This window comes from Mauremys mutica, chromosome 20 (genome assembly GCF_020497125.1).
Source record: "Mauremys mutica isolate MM-2020 ecotype Southern chromosome 20, ASM2049712v1, whole genome shotgun sequence".
Classification (NCBI taxonomy): domain Eukaryota; kingdom Metazoa; phylum Chordata; order Testudines; family Geoemydidae; genus Mauremys; species Mauremys mutica.
Window position 1 is genome coordinate 26,620,791 of NC_059091.1, and position 15,617 is coordinate 26,636,407.

General features: G+C 57.4%; 1 protein-coding gene across 1 annotated transcript in view; it reads right to left on the minus strand.

Annotated features, from left to right (window-relative positions):
- LOC123353559 (adhesion G protein-coupled receptor E5-like) overlaps positions 1-15,617 on the minus strand; it is a 58,270-nt gene that overhangs the window by 25,815 nt on the left and 16,838 nt on the right. Inside the window, exons 3-6 of the mRNA XM_044994751.1 lie at positions 14,815-14,952; positions 12,235-12,390; positions 5,054-5,188; positions 842-973 (exon numbers count right to left, since the gene is read on the minus strand). Of these exons, the coding sequence (XP_044850686.1) occupies positions 842-973; positions 5,054-5,188; positions 12,235-12,390; positions 14,815-14,952 (561 nt within the window). The remainder of the gene's footprint in view (positions 1-841; positions 974-5,053; positions 5,189-12,234; positions 12,391-14,814; positions 14,953-15,617) is intronic.

The window sequence follows — 15,617 nt, forward strand, 5'->3', positions numbered from 1 at the left end:
GCACAGAGAGCCCTGCCGTGATCTAGCCAAACGCTGGAGGGACCTGCACCCGCCAGGCTGCCAACGTGGGTAGCACCAGCTGCCAGGCAGAGGGGGATACACGGGGGATGTCAGGGCTCCATGGTGCAGTGGGGTCACTCACCCCGTGCAGGGAGTGGGGTTTACTACCTAGGGACCTGGCTTGTTCGTGCAAAGACACACTCATTCCTGCCAGCCCCTGAGGAGCCTGCAGTCCTTTCTGGGGCAATGAGAGATGGAGAAGCAGAGCTGGGACAAAAACCCCTTGAAGTCAGTGTTGCTGCACCAATTTACACCACTGGGGCTCTGGCCCCCACTTTGTGACCATTTCACACACAGAAGCACTGAGTTGGTGGTGACGCATGGGGGAGGGGCGCATCGTCCTTCATTCCCGTGACCGATTCTCCCGGAAATCCCAGCCAGGAACGAGTGCTGGAATTTGACACTGCTGGGGGGGTGGAGAGAGACTCCCAACCCCATGGTAGCCCTGCTTACCCCCTCCATGGCCTGGCCATGGCACGGCCCCTGCTCCGCTCCCAGAGCCAGACCTGGGCTCGCTGGTGCCTGTGGCTCTGAGACAACTGGAAACACCCCAGTGGACGGACAGGCTGGGCTGGGGGAGGGGAGAGCCTGGAGGCTGAGCCCTCCCCGGCCAGGGCTGAGACCCAGAGGGACCCCGTCCATGGGAGGTAGAGGGGCTGGCGCAACATCCCAGACCAGTTCCCAGCTCCCTGCCCCCTCGGGCAGGACCTCTGCCTGTGTAACCCCAGGCCCTGCCCAGCCCCCCAGGTGCCCCCTCCATGCCCCCCGCGGCAGGACCCACCTTGGCACAGGGTCGTGTTCCTGTTGGAGGGGACGTAGCCGGCCCGGCACTCACACCGGTAGCTCCCGATGGTGTTGATACATGTGGCCTTGGGGCCGCAGATATCTGGGGTCTCCTTGCACTCGTTGATGTCTGAGAGGGGAAAGCGGGGCAGAGGGGTCACACACAGCATGACTGGGGGCGCACAGGGGATGAAGGACCATGGAGACACCCCCCATCGATTGCAGGGGGCGTGGTCTGTCAGTCTGTCTGCTCCATCTAACCCCCCCCCCTGCGTTCAATTCTCCTTTCTTCCCTGCTACGTGCAGGGCCCCAATCCCTGCGGCACAACCCCTCCCCCACCCCCCAGATCGGGGGGCCAACCTTTTCCAGACCAGGAGCCTGCGATCCCCTCCCTGCACCAGCCCTGACAGAGGGAGTTAAGGGGGGGCCGATCAGCCAGTTAAGCTGCAAAGGGGAAGTGACTCAGGCTGCGTGCAGGGCGCTGGCTAGAAGGAAGCTCGCCTGGGAGGGGACAGGTGGGGCTTCTCTACAGCCCGAGGGCTGGGCCCAGTGGTGGGGGCCTGAGGCGAGGGGGGCTAGGATGGACCGAGGGGGGGCTGGGAGCCCGGAGGAAGGGTTTCTCTAGCAGGCACAGGACAGAGGGGTTTGACTTTGAAAGGCTCCCCCAGAATGGGGATCTCAGCGTGACCTGGCCGGACGGCCGAGACACGGGGCAGCCGCGACTCCGGGAGCTGCAATGGTGAAAGAGAAGAAAGGTGGCGCTGAACTGGAGCTAGTCGCCAGAAGGGGGCGCCATGCTCAGCGTTACAGACCCCAGCCCCATCGGTCCCCTCCCCGTTCGGGATACACCCAGCCCCGCCCCTCCCCTGGAGCACTAGGAGAAGGGTGGGTGGGATGCACCCAGGGGAGTGCAGGGGAATTGGGTGATGTTCCTTTAAACTAGTTTCTTTGCTCTCTGGTTGTGCTCTCGGGGGTCTATGGCAGAAGCCCACAGACTCCGACATGCGGCCAGGCCCTGCACGGCTGGTAAACGGGTTGTTTGGAAGCCAGCTGGATCCAGGGGATCCCCCTATTCCTAACACTGCGCAGTGAGCAGTGGCCCGACAACGTTCATTCCCGGACCCTGCTGTGACCCCCAGGCCCAGGGCCCCATGGGGCGAATCCACTGAGCCCTCAGACGGATGACGCCAGCTCGACACTCGCTGCCGATCCAGCCTGTGGAAGCTGAAGCCAGAAGAGACCAGCTCAGCCTGACCCCCAGCAAAGCCCCAGCCGGAGTCGCCACCCAGCGGGTCACCAATCCGGCCCCAAACGGAGGGGACTTTACTGCCCTCGCTGCCTCCTGGGGCCTTTCACCGCGGTGGAGAGTCTGATCTGACAGACAGGCCCCGCCCCACCTGGGCACAGAGAGCCCTGCCGTGATCTAGCCAAACACTGGAGGGACGTGCACCCGCCAGGCTGCCAACGTGGGTAGCGCCAGCTGCCGGGCAGAGGGGGATACATGGGGGATGTCAGGGCTCCATGGTGCAGCGGGGTCACTCACCCTGTGCAGGGAGTGGGGTTTTCTACCTAGGGACCTGGCTTGTTTGTGCAGAGACGCACTCGTTCCGGCCAGCCAGCCCCTGAGGAGCCTGCAGTCCTGTCTGGGGCAATGAGAGTTGGAGAAGCAGAGCTGGGACAAAAACCCCTTGAAGTCAGTGGTGCTGCACCAATTTACACCACTGGGGTTCTGGCTCCCGCTTTGTGACCATTTCACATACAGCAGCACTGAGTTTGTGGCGACGCATGGGAGACGGGGGCATTGTCAGTCATTCCCGCGGGTTGCGGGAAGCGGTTGAGCTGCTGCAGAAATGGCCATGACCGATTCTCCCGGAAATCCCACCCAGGAACAAGTGCTGGAATTCAACATTCGCCTGCTCATTAACCCAACATTTCAGCTGGCCAATCAGGAAGCAGAGAAAGACCATGGGACTCAGGCAAACAATTGTACAACATCTGTGACAAGTTTTTGGAGCAGTTTGCCAATAAAATCACAGACATTTATCTACCCAAACAGTCAAAGGGTCGGCCGGTGAACGAGCAGGTTTGGATCAGCAGGCAGAGCTGTTTTGCTGCCTCCCGCTGGCGTTCAGAGCATCAGTGGCCTATCAGTCACCATCCCTGGGGACAGATGGGTGGTGACCTTTCTTGAGAAAGTAGGAGCAGGGCCACAGAAGCAAGCTAAGCTCTCCCTGATATTTATCCATAACGCTTTTACTTCTCACAGAAATCCTTGTGGCTAAAATCCCCTTCACCTGGACTTCAGCAAACAAGTCAGTCAGCAGGGAGAGTCCAGAGCGCTCATGGATCTTTCCCTTGGGCCGAGTTCCAGCAGCTCTTTCTCAGACTCCCCTTCTCTCGCTTTCCCATGACAGCGTTTTGCTATTTCCCGCTACGCTGCTTTCCCTCGGTCGTTATTTGCATAAAGGCAGCACCCAGAGCACTGCACACACACTGCCATAAAGAGCTTCTAGTCTAAATGGACAAGAGGTGGGAGAGAAAAACAGAGGCAGGGAATTGCCCAAGGACACGTAGCAGGAACAGAGCTGAGACTAGAACCCAACTCTTCTGAGTTCTAGTATCATACTCAACCAACTAAACCTGTCTCTTTCAGTGTGTTTCTTCCATAGAAGGCCAAGAATGTGTCTCTCCTGCCTCACCATGCAGATTTTACCCTCTGCTCCCCCTCACTGAGAGGAGCTTTGTGTCCCCTGGCTCACAGCCGGGAGTGCATCAGGGCTGGAAAAAATCCCTTGTTTCTTTGCCAAGAAACTCAACTTTTGCTCCATTGTTCAACCTCTTTGAAGGCAACAGGCCTACGCCATGCCTGTGAGAGGGCTTGTATGTGCCATGCTCTAGCGAAGGCCACTGAGCCATGGAACAAGGAGAGAGCAAGTTTGTCCTGCTTTGGTGGCTGGTTCCCATAAGTAGATAACAGCCTGCTACAATGACTGGTTAATGGAGTTACTCCCTTAGCTCCAGCAGCTGAGCTGTGTGCTTTCAGCAGGCAGGGTCTGGGTTTGATTCCTGCTAATGACCCAAGCTGGTTCCTTTGTGATACCAGCACCTTCCCCAGCCTTAGCAGCTGCTGAGGGTTTGGTTAATGGGGTTCTACAAACTAAGGGGCTTTTTGAGCCCAAGCTGTATTAAAGGTTGATCCAACACAGAGTCCTTGGCTCTGTCTCAGCCCAGTTTACTTTGCAAAGACCTGACCTGCCCCCACCTCAAAGCTCTACTATGAAAGAGCATCTTGGGCTCTGATTGCAGCTGCAGGTTTGGGGGGATGTTGCAGCTTCTAATGACATCTCCAAGCCCTCTGCTCCTGCCTTGGGGGAATTAAGCAGGCTAGCAAGAGACATGGTGATCCTTCAGTCCCCGGGATCAGTTCTAATTTGTAAGACAGGATCGGAGTCAGAACAGACACTTTGCCTGGGTGTGGCAGAGAGAAAGAGCGAGACCTCAGAGCAACCTGGTTAGTTTCACCATCCAGGCATGCGAGTTAGTTTCAGAGATCCCGGGTAAGCTCAGTGATGGTGCATTAACAGCATCGCCAACGCCAAGCAATCACTAAAAGCCCCAAACCCTGAGCCAGGCTGCAAAAAAGTCATGAGATTTTTTTTTAAATCCATTTTGGGTTTGTTTTGTTTGACTCTGGTTTGGGAGCTGTCGGTCACCCCAGCGTAACGTTTGGCAGTTTTTCCTCCACCACGTGGGCTGGGCACTAATTTTGATTTTAGCCAAAAGCAGAATCACGTGACTCCTGGAGGTGGGGCTTTAAGGCAACACCACGCGTTAGTAACACTGCAGACAAGCCAGCAGGGCCGGCTCCAGACCCCAGCGCGCCAAGCGCGCTTGGGGCAGCATTTTGCCGGGAGGGTGGCATGCGGCTCCGGCGGACCTCCCGGAGACGTGCCTGCGGAGGGGCCGCTGGTCCCGCGGCTTCGGTGGAGCATCCGCAGGCATGCCTGCGGGAGGTCCACCAGTGCCGTGGGACCAGCAGACCCTCCGCAGGCACGTCTGCAGGAGGTCCCCTGGAGCCGCGGGACTGGCTACTGCCAGAGCGCCCCGCACGGCGCACCGCCCTGCTTGGGGCGGCGGAATTCCTAGAGCCGCCCCTGCAAGCCAGAAACATCATGCCTTTGCCACGACTATTTCCAGCTCCTGTTATACCTGTGCAGATCTTAGCCGTATCCTTTTGACTCTTCCCAAATCCCTCACTGCATTTACACGTGTAATTCCCTGGCGTGTTGATGCAGTTCCCGTGGGGCTCACAGATTGTGGTGTTTCGCTGGCACTCGTCAATGTCTGCAAGGAGAGAGAAAGCGCTGGGTCAGGCTGATCTAGGAGCTGGACCTTGGGCACCGGGGGACACTGCTGCAGGATAATCCAGGCGTCCAACATGCACCGTGCTCTGGGGAGACGGGGCTGGTTAGAGCCAGGAATTTGGTTACTGGGTCAGCGAATGGGAGCAAGTGGCTATTGTCCAGAATGAGCCGCTCCAGCTGGGAAGGGAAAAGCAGCCCTGCCAGGACACGGGCCTGCTGCTTACTAAAGCTCCCAAGCAGATCTGGCGATGCCCAGTGCCGCAATATCAGTGCAGACGGCAATGCCTGAATGAGCCGTCCGTCCCTGGAGGGGACAAATGGGGAGCTGCTTTGGAGGAAGGGGATAGAGACTAACATGAGGGCTGGTCTAATGCCTGGATATCAGTCAATGGGGTGACCTCCTCTGCAACCCACGAGCTGCCCTGGGCACCCCCTTGCACACAGGACAGTGCAGAACCAGAGGGGTTCAGAGACAGGCAATGAGAATGATTAAGGGCTGGAAAATCCCTCTAGGGGGAGAGCCTGAAAAGACTGGGACTGTCACCTTAGAGTGAACGTAAGAGGCAGGGCCGGTGCAAGGATATTTTGCGCCCTAGGTGAAACTTCCACCTTGCGCCCCCACGCCCCGAGCATCGCTTGTTAAAAACTTTCAGAAATGAATGCTGCCTAACGTGGCATTGTTCATTAGAATTAATACACATTTGACTTGAATATTTATTAATTGAATTATTTAGTCCACATATTTAATGAAAATAAATGAATAACCTGACAGTGTTGACATTGTTATTGGTTTCACTTTGCACAACATAGCCTGTATCTGAAAATAAATCACATGCCTTCTACACAACGCACTGTCACAGAGTAACACGTTAGAATTACTTTTTCGGCGTTTTCAGTTTAGCAAATTTAGAAACAAATTCCTCCAAGTCCGTGCTGCGAGCAATGTCATGTTCTATTGACAAGGTCGAGAGCCCAACGAGTCTTTATTGCAACACTGATGTCTGCATGTGTGTTTTTATCAACTTGAGCTTCGAGAAGCTTCGCTCACCACTGGCCACAGAAGCTGGGAGAGTCAAGAGGATGAGAAGAGCAATAACTGTGTGGGGACACTATCGGTCAGTTTATTTGTGCATATGAAGTTCAATACAGCTTACGGCGATGCACTCTTTTGGACTCATCGTGCAATAGCTTGCAATTCATTGCACAAGTCAAAGGCATCAGTATCTTTGGATTCACCATGTTGCAAAGCTTGCTCCAGATTCAAGCAATGTTCCATAATTTGCTTTGGTGTTGTATTTTGCAAACGGTAAACATCATATAGGAAGCCAAATACTGAACTAATTTGCTGCATCAGTGTGAATCTTTCTTCAGCTGAATGTATTGCTGTGTCGATGACTGCAAAGTAAAAGTTGACTTTGAATTTTTCTTTCAGATTATAAATAGGTTCGTCATCTGCTTCATATGTGAACTGCTTCCTCTTTTTTCTAATACGGATTGGATCTGGTTCAAAAAGTGCCAGTACATCCAACTCCTCCGCAAGTTCACCTGCATCTACCAATGTTTTCTCAAAGTCTGCGTCACTTCTGCGGCCTACAAGAAACGTCTTGGTTTCTCCACGTTGATTAATGGCGTCACTTATGTCGAATTCTTTCGCCTGAAGTTGTTTGCTAGTCATGTTGATCTCAAACAATATGTCATACCACACAACAAGAGAAACAAGAAACTTGAAACTAGAAATGGCTTTTGCAAGATCCTTTGCATCAAGACTTGCCGTATTGCCAGATGACCCTGTTAGAGTAGTGTCATCATAAATCTCTATCAGAGCATCATAGATGTCACCAAGCTGATAGCGAAGAGGTTTCAAGGCATCAATTTGACTTTCCCATCTTGTTTCATTCAATGGTTTAACTGTGAGATTAGATACGTGGTGTGTTAGAACTTCCCAGCGATGTGTAGAAGCTGAGAAATACACGTACATACGTTGAACTAAATCAAAGAAGGCAGTTGCCTCCAAGCAACACGTTGCAACATCATTAACAACCAAATTCAATGATTGTGCACTGCAAGGAACGAAAAAGGCTCATGGATTAATATCCAGAATTCTTCGCCAGACACCATTTTCTTTCCCTTTCATATTGCTCCCATTATCGTACCCTTGACCAAACAAGTTTTCTATAGGCAGAGACATCTCTTCTAACTGGTGAAGAATCGTTTCTGTCATACCAGCTCCAGTTGTCCCCGTAAGCGACAAATCCCAAGAAGTGTTCCTTTCTGAATACTGATTCAGTCTCATTCTCTGTCTCTGAAGTAGGCCTATCCACAAACCAAATGATTATGGTCATTTGTTCAACGTGGCCTGCATCTGGTGTACAATCTAGAATGATCGAAAAGTATTTTGCAGCATGAGCAGATGCTGGGATTTTTTGTTTGATGGCATTGGATAGAAGCTGAATAAGCTCGTTCTGTATGTCTTTCCCTAGATGATGTAAACATTGAGTAAGATCAGGATGACTTTTCCTGAAAATTAAGCAACGTTGATTGTAATCAGAAATACACCCTTTTTGGTCACCTATACTTCCTTCCTTCCTTCTTTCATATCAAAATCTACTACTTTTTATTCTACCTTTATAATATTGAATTATTGTTATTAATAAAATTTATAAAATTAGAATGGCAGATACTCCGTCATACTGGGGTATTGGGTTAGGTGGGGGAGGGGAGCAGATCGGGTTGAGTCAGTGGGTATTGGGTTAGGTGTGGGAGGGAAGCAGTCTGGGTTTGGGGTCAGTGGGGGTTTGGGTTTGGCTGGGGAGTGCCAGGGGAGCAGACTGGGTTTGGTCAGTGGGGTATCGGGTTAGGTGGGGGAGGGGAGGAGACTGGGTTGAGTCAGTGGGGGTTTGGGTTAGGTGGGGAGGGGAGCAGACCGGGTTTGGTCAGTGGGGGTTCGGGTCTGGCTGGGGAGTGCCAGGGGAGCAGACCGGGTTTGGGGTCAGTGGGGGTTTGGGTTAGGTGGGGGAGGGGAGCAGACCGGGTTTGGTCAGTGGGGGTTCGGGTCTGGCTGGGGAGTGCCAGGGGAGCAGACCGGGTTTGGGGTCAGTGGGGGTTTGGGTTAGGTGGGGGAGGGGAGCAGACCGGGTTTGGGGTCAGTGGGGGTTCGGGTTAGGTGGGGGAGGGGAGCAGACCGGGTTGAGTCAGTGGGGGTTCGGGTTTGGCTGGGGAGTGCCAGGGGAGCAGACCGGGTTTGGGTGAGGAGGGAGGCGGCGGATGGGGTAGGATTCAAAGAGCCGCAAGGTGAAATGGGCGCTCTCCTCTCCAGTCCCTGGCATGCAGCCGTGGGCCAAGTCAGCTGTGGCCTCCCTCCCATCTCTCCCCAGGGAGCAGAGCCTCTGCCCTGGAAAACCTGCAGCCTGCTCTCCGAGGAGCATCCCATGCAAGCCGGCCCCGGCTGCAGCGCACTGACAGCACCGCTCAGCCCCAGCTAGGGGACCAGACAGCAAATGTGAAAAATCAGGACGGGGGCAGGAGGGTAATAGGAGCCTATATAAGAAAAAGACCCAAAAATCGGGACTGTCCCTATAAAATCGGGTCATCTGGTCACCCTAGCCCCAGCAGGGGGTCTTATGTACCCCCCCCACCACCACCAGCTGCTCCATTCTCCTTCTGGCTGCTGCTGTGCAATGTACTACAAGACAGAGGAGCGAGTACTGTAATAATGAACCTACCGACACAGCAATCTGTACAATGAGCGATTCACAATCAAAGGACTTCACATGGCAGGAGTCAGAGAGCAATTGGGACTTCCCTGGTTTTCTGAATGGCAGGAGACAGGAGTCGGGGAGCAATTCACTGGGAGCTGGTTCTTATCACCTCCTCCTCCCTATGGTCTGCGATGGAATCAAAGGACTTCCCTAATCGCTGGCTTTGTAAATGGCAGGAGAGCAATTTATTGGGAGCCTAGTTCTCATCTACGTCCTCCCTACAGTCTGTGATCTGCAGCCTGAGCCTGTGTCTATTTTTAGGCACCGGCTTTTTAGTGCCCCCCAGATCTTGGCGCCCTAGAGGGCTGCCTAACTTGTCTAGTGCTTCCACCGGCCCTGGTGAGAGGGGAGTGTTAAGAGTCTATAAATGCCTGACAGAGATAGAGAAGGGAGATGGGGAGATTCTGTTCTCCCCACCTCATAACACGAGAGCAAGAGCCAGTCAGGGAAGTTAGAAGAGGGGAAATTCAGAACTGAGCCAAGGAAAGGCTGTTTCATGCAATGTGCGATTAGCTTGTGGAACTCCCCACCACAGGAGTCACTGAGGCCAAGAATATAGGAAATTGCAAGGAGCGACTGGACATTCCTACGGATGATGAGAACAGCCAGAGGGATCACAGTTAAAGGCAGAAACATTTGGGAAGAGAGAGAAAACCTCCTGCTGTGGGGCTTCAGCCCAGCTGAGTATTGGAGACCAGGAAGTGAGGGCAGATTATCCCCCAGCTGCCACTGCAGGGCTCTTCCACCGTCCTCTGCAGCATCTGGCTCTGGCCCGTTGGAGCCAGGATACCAGGCTAGATGGGCCTCAGCTCTGATCCCGTCTGTACTGTGCAAGTGCCACGTTACTTGTGTCTCAGCCTGGCCAGTGCCCGGTTTTGCCTCTTCAGAGGCTGAGCTGCTCCCGGGGCAGACTGAACCTGTCAGAACCTACCGGCTGCATCCTGCCAAGTGCTGCCTCCTCCGCCCCTCGACCCTGCGACACTCGCGGGCTCCCCTGACAGCACCAAGGCGGCTCCGCATTTCCAGAACTTGCTTTATTCCGGAAATGACGCACAATCAGATTCCGTCCCTGAAGGCTTCCAAGAGTCCATGCGGGATGGGAACGGAGCTTCCAGAGTCCTTATCCATCCCGTCCTGGTGCCATTGGGATGTTTATAGCGGGTAGCGCCGCAGCCGGGGCCCCGTGGTGCCAGGCGCTGTACACACATCCAGCCACAGCACAGCCGCTGCTCCAAAGCGCTTTCCCCACCTCCGATGCTCTGTCTGCTGGAGAAGGGGGGCCATGCGCTGGATTGTCGGTGGTGCGGCCAGAGCTCTCCCCTCCGTCAGGCACATGGGTGTCCCAAGGCTTCCAAACTCGCTCTGAGTTGCAGGGAGCTCTGAGATTGTGTCTCTCTAGGGGCTTAAGTACACGGGGAAATTGAGGGTAACAATTCCTGTGGAATCGATCCCCGTCCGGACACTCTGGTCTGGAATAATCAGTGCGCTTCCAAAGAGAACAGCGATCGCCATCAATCCCCCCGGGGCCAAGCCCTAGGGATTCTCCACACGGCTCCCGATACCAGCTATCCCCGCACAATCCCTGGGACGCTGGCTGAGATCCCTGCGGTGCTGATTTCTTCTTGTGCCTAGACCCGCCCAAGGGCACTGGCTGGGGTGATCCCACGCGGCCTGGGGCTGGCGCAGGAACAGCTGGGCGAGGTCTCTGCCAGGGGAAGCATTTGAACCAATGGGCTCCTGAGTTCTCCCAGTGCTACGGGCCCGGTGCTCTGCGCCCCCCAAACGGGGGTGTAGAAGGCGGTTTCCATGGGAACGGCCGGCTGGGACTTGACACAAGCTCTAACTACCGGCTGAACGTCGCTAACAAGGGCCTGGAACGCCCCGGCCCCTTCTCTGGTCAGGCCGCCCTGGCTGCCTAAGGGGGCATAATGGCCCCCTAGGAAACACCCTCCCACCCAAGGGGCTCCCTGTCAGTGTGGGGCTGGAAAAGGCTCTGCTTCCAGCCCTGAGGGAGGGGGCAGATTGGGGGCGTGGGCTGAGGTGCCCTGCGCTGGGGCTATTCCCTGCTCCCCAGGCCCATAGGGGGCAGAGCGCACTGTGCTGTACGTGGACCATCCACGAGGCCCCTTCCCAGGCTCAGGGGCACTAGCAGCCTAGATTGTGTGTGCTGGGGACAGCGAGGGCCCCACCCGCCTCCCCGGTGCCCCCCTGCAAACCTAGGGGTTTATTCCTTATCCAAACACCGAGGCAGGGGAGATCGTGGCCCCCACATGCTGGGGCAGAGCTTGAGGGTTACAGCTGATCACAGCCCTGGTGAGTGAATCCGGTGCCTTTGCTGCAGCTGGCAGCAGCCTCTGGTGCAGCACCAGGCCTGGAATGAGCCCAGGAGTGTGGGTGTGTGTGGTGGGGGGAACTGAGGAGGGTGCGGTGGGGGCCAGGGGAGAGCTCACCCTGGTAGGTGTTCCAGCGATCCCCAGACACTCGTTAATATCTGTAATGCAAGAGGGGACGCTCTGTACAGTCCTGGCAGGGAGACATTCCCCATATCACCCTCCCCCAAACCCCCGCACTGAGCTGGGTGACGGGATCCAGGCGACCGGGCCCCCAGGCCGCTTAACAATCACAGGCCTGACTCTCAGCTACGCTCAGGCAGCACTAGGCTGCTCTGGCAGCGGAACGGCCACTGGAGAATCCCCCACCCTGCAAAAGGGGCCACCCCAGGTGGTGGGGAGCTGCTGTTGGGGTCCTGCCCCCACCCTGCTCCTAGCCCCTGATGTAGGGGCCGAGGCCGGGGCCCAGCACTGCAGCTATTCCCTGCCCCCCAGGACCCATGAGGGAGGATCGGGGCTGGGGCTGGGGCACACTGTGCTGTGGCTAGTCTCTCCTCACCAGGGCCCACAGGGGGCAGAGCGCACGGTGCTATTTCCATGGCCCAGACACGAGGCCCCTTCCCAGGCTCAGCAGGGCAGAGATGCAGCGAGGGTCCCCTCCCCTCCCAGCAGTGCATCTCTGCAGCACAAGGAGTTTGCTCCGTGGGTCTGTTTCTAACCCTGAGGGTTTATTCCCTGTCCAAGCACCGGGCACAGGGGGGAGCCCGGCCCCATGTGCTGTCTGACCAGGTGAGGGTCACGTCTCATCACAGCCTCGCTGACACCCTTGGGCCACTGCCAAAGCCGGCAGCAGGCCCGGTGCAGCGCCAGGCCTGGAACAAGCATTTGTGTGTGCGAGGGGGGGGGGTCTCAGCAGGTGGGGGCAGGGGAGAGCTCACCCTGGCAGCTGTTCTCACTCGCGTTCATGAAGGTGGTTTTCCCAGAGCTGGACTCATAGCCATCGATGCAGGTGCAGTTGTAACTCCCGGGCGCGTTCTTGCACTGTGCGTTTTTTCCACAGTCTGGCAGGCTCGGCCCCAGACACTCGTTAATATCTGTAATGCAAGAGGGGACGCTCTGTACAGTCCTGGCAGGGAGATGTTCCCCGTATCACCCCCAGCACCTCCACTGAGCTGGGTGACAGGACCCAGGTTACCGGGCCCCTGAGCGGTTAGCGATTAAGGGCCTGATTCTCAGTTACCCATTTCTGCTGCTGGAGCGTTGGAAACAGCCCCCCCCCCGCCCCCCTGAGCCTCCTGTCCCAGGTACGGGGGGTCAGCCCCACAAACACCCAGATCCTCTATGTGAAGGGAGGGTGGGGAGATGTCCCCCTTGGGGTTCAGGCTCCCTGTGTGTTGGGGGGGTGACAAGTTGCCTCTCCTCTGCCCCCTCCCTCCTTGGATCCCTGCAGGCTGGGGAGGGGGGAGTACAGCCAGACAGGGGCGGCTCCAGGCACCAGCATGCCAAGCGCGTGTCTGGGGCGGCAAGTCACAGGGCCTCTGCCAGTCGCCGGAAGGGCGGCAGGCACTTGCCTTCGGCGGCTTGCCTGCGGAGGGTCCGCTGGTCCCGCAGCTTCGGCGGACCTCCCACAAGCGGGCCGCCAAATCCGCAGGACTGGGGATCTCCCGCAGGGAAGCTGCCAAAGACAGCCTGCCTGCCGTGCTTGGGGCGGCAAAATGCCTAGAGCCGCCCCTGCAGCCAGGGCTGGCCCATTCTGCTCCCGTGGGGCCCCTCTGCCCCTGCACACTCAGGGGCTGATTAGGGCCCAGGCTGGGATTCAGACGGGTCAGTGTGATGGGCCCCCCCCACCAGTGATGAGCTGCCAAAATCTTAACAACGGGTTCCCTATAAAAAGTTCTGATTTAAGGGATGTGCGACAGCATGTATTTTTTGTACCAATAGGGTTACCATACGTCCATATTTTCCCAGGAGGTGATTAAGAACCGAAAAGCCTGACATGTCCAGGAAAATACAGATGTATTTTAACCCTACCTAAAGTTCTTTTTTAAAAAGATGGGGCTGAACTAGAAATGAGCTCCATTTCACATGTGTGGGTGGTGATCAGGGACAGTCTCAATTTTTGGGTCTTTTTCTTATATAGGCTCCTATTACCCCTCACCCCCGTCCCGATTTTTCACACTTGCTGTCTGGTCACTCTAGGGTGTGCACATGTGTGGGTCCCAGCTGCTCCCTGCCCCCCCCCTCATTAAAGCACGTGTGCAGGGTTACTGCCCTGGGAACTGCAGGGCACCAGTGGATGTGGGGCTGGCTGCAGATAGGGGCGTGGGGCAGGGCTAGCTGGAGGCAGGGAGTGACACAGGCTGGCTGTGGGCAGGTGATGCAGACGGGCGGGCTGCGGGTGGCTGTGGGCAGAGGCTGGCTGCAGGCAGGGGGTGGCTGCGGGCGGCTGTGGGCAGAGGCTGGCTGCAGGCAGGGGGTGGCTGTGGCAGGGGCTGCGGGCAGAGGCTGGCTGCGGGCAGAGGGCGGCTGCGGGCAGGGGCTGGGGCAGGGGGTGGCTGCGGGCAGGGGGGTGGCTGCAGGCAGGGGGGTGCCTGGGGGCAGGGGGCAGCTGCGGGCAGGGGCTGGCTGCGGGCAGGGGCTGGCTGTGGGTGGCTGGGGGCAGGGGCTAGCTGGGGGCAGGGGCAGCTGTGGGGCAGGGGGCGGCTGTGGGCTGGGGCTGGCTGGGGGCAGGGGGTGGCTGGGGGCAGGGGGAAGGGGCTGGCTGTGGGTGGCTGGGGCTGGGGGCAGGGGCTGGCTGTGGGTGGCTGGGGGCAGGGGCTGGCAGGGGGCTGGCTGGGGGCAGGGGCTGGCTATGGGTGGCTGGGGGAGGGGCTGGCTGTGGGCAGGGGGTGGAGCAGGGGGCGGCTGTGGGCAGGGGCTGGCTGGGGCTGGCTGGGGGCAGGGGGTGGCAGGGAAGGCGGGGGAGGGGCGCAGATACTCACACTGGGGGGGGGGCTGGGAGCAGCAGGACGCAGCCGGGGACCCACCAAGCAGCAGCCGGAGCCCCAGGGCCAGAGTTCCAAAGAGCAGGAGCAGCAACAGGGCCAGGAGGCAGCTCACATGGCTCTCGCAGCACAGCGCAGCGCCCCCCGGCGGCCGGGAGGAGGAATTACAGGCTTCCCAGGCAGAGCCCATCAAAGCTTCCCTCGCAGGGAAGCTAGTTAACAAGCGGTTCAAAAACCGCTTCTAAATTTAACAACGGGTTCGCGCGAACCAGTGCGAACCGGCTCCAGCTCACCCCTGCCCCCCACCCCGTGTCCCATTCACAGAGCCCAACACTCCTGGCTCCTGCTGCTCACTCTGGAGGCCCCGGTTCGATCCCCAGGAGGGCGGCCCTCACCCGAGCTGCTGCCCCCCCCCCATTCCCCAGCCGGGCTGAGCACCCCCAGCAGGCCCTGCAGTCAGTGGAGTTGGCTGCTCCGGCCCTTAATGCCCTGCTCTGCCCCAGCCCCCCCAGGACAACGTGGGAGCCCCATTACCGTCACAGGTCTCCGTTGTGTCATTGAAGAAGCGATTCCCCCTTGGCAGGTATCCATCCAGGCAGGTGCAGTGGGTGCTGTTCACACACTTGGCGTTTGCTGGGCACAGCATATGGCTGTTGCAGTCGCCAGTGGTACCTGCAGGGGCGGGAACAGCTGGGCAGGGTCAGCCAGTGCAGAGCGGCTCCCCCCCCCACCCCCACACACAGGGGGATCGACTCCTTTCACACGCCCCATTCGCTGATTTTCGTCCCTCGGCGCCTGGCAAACAGCTCCAACGCATCCACCGCCTGGCCACAAGCTGCCCTCGGCTGCACAGGAGGCCTTGGCTCCCCGGGGTGCCCCCGGCACAGACAGGCAGAGCCCCCGGAGCCGGGCGTCGCTTCAAGTGAAAAGTTTTCGATCTCACCCAATTTTTCTCCTTTTTGTTGCTCTCGTCATTACTCTCGTTAGCGTCGGTTTCAAACCCAAACCTCGTTTCAAACCAGAACACGGGAATTGTTCATTTTGAAAATTATTTCATCTCCCCCCTCCTCTGTGCAATTTTTCCAGTAAAACCAAACATTCCTCTGAACCAAATCGGCATTTTCTGGCAAAATATGGTTCCTTGGGAAATCCCTGCCCGGCTCTGCTCAGGATTGACTGAGAGCGGAATCGGGTGGGAGGCTAGTTTGGATCCTGAGCTGCCTCCCATGACCCAGATTGTGACCTGCCTATGGGGGCTCCTGGATCCTTTAGCTGCCCGGTGTTTGTGGCGCCGCTGGGATCCGTCCCTCTGACCAGCCTGAGGGGATGGATCCCAG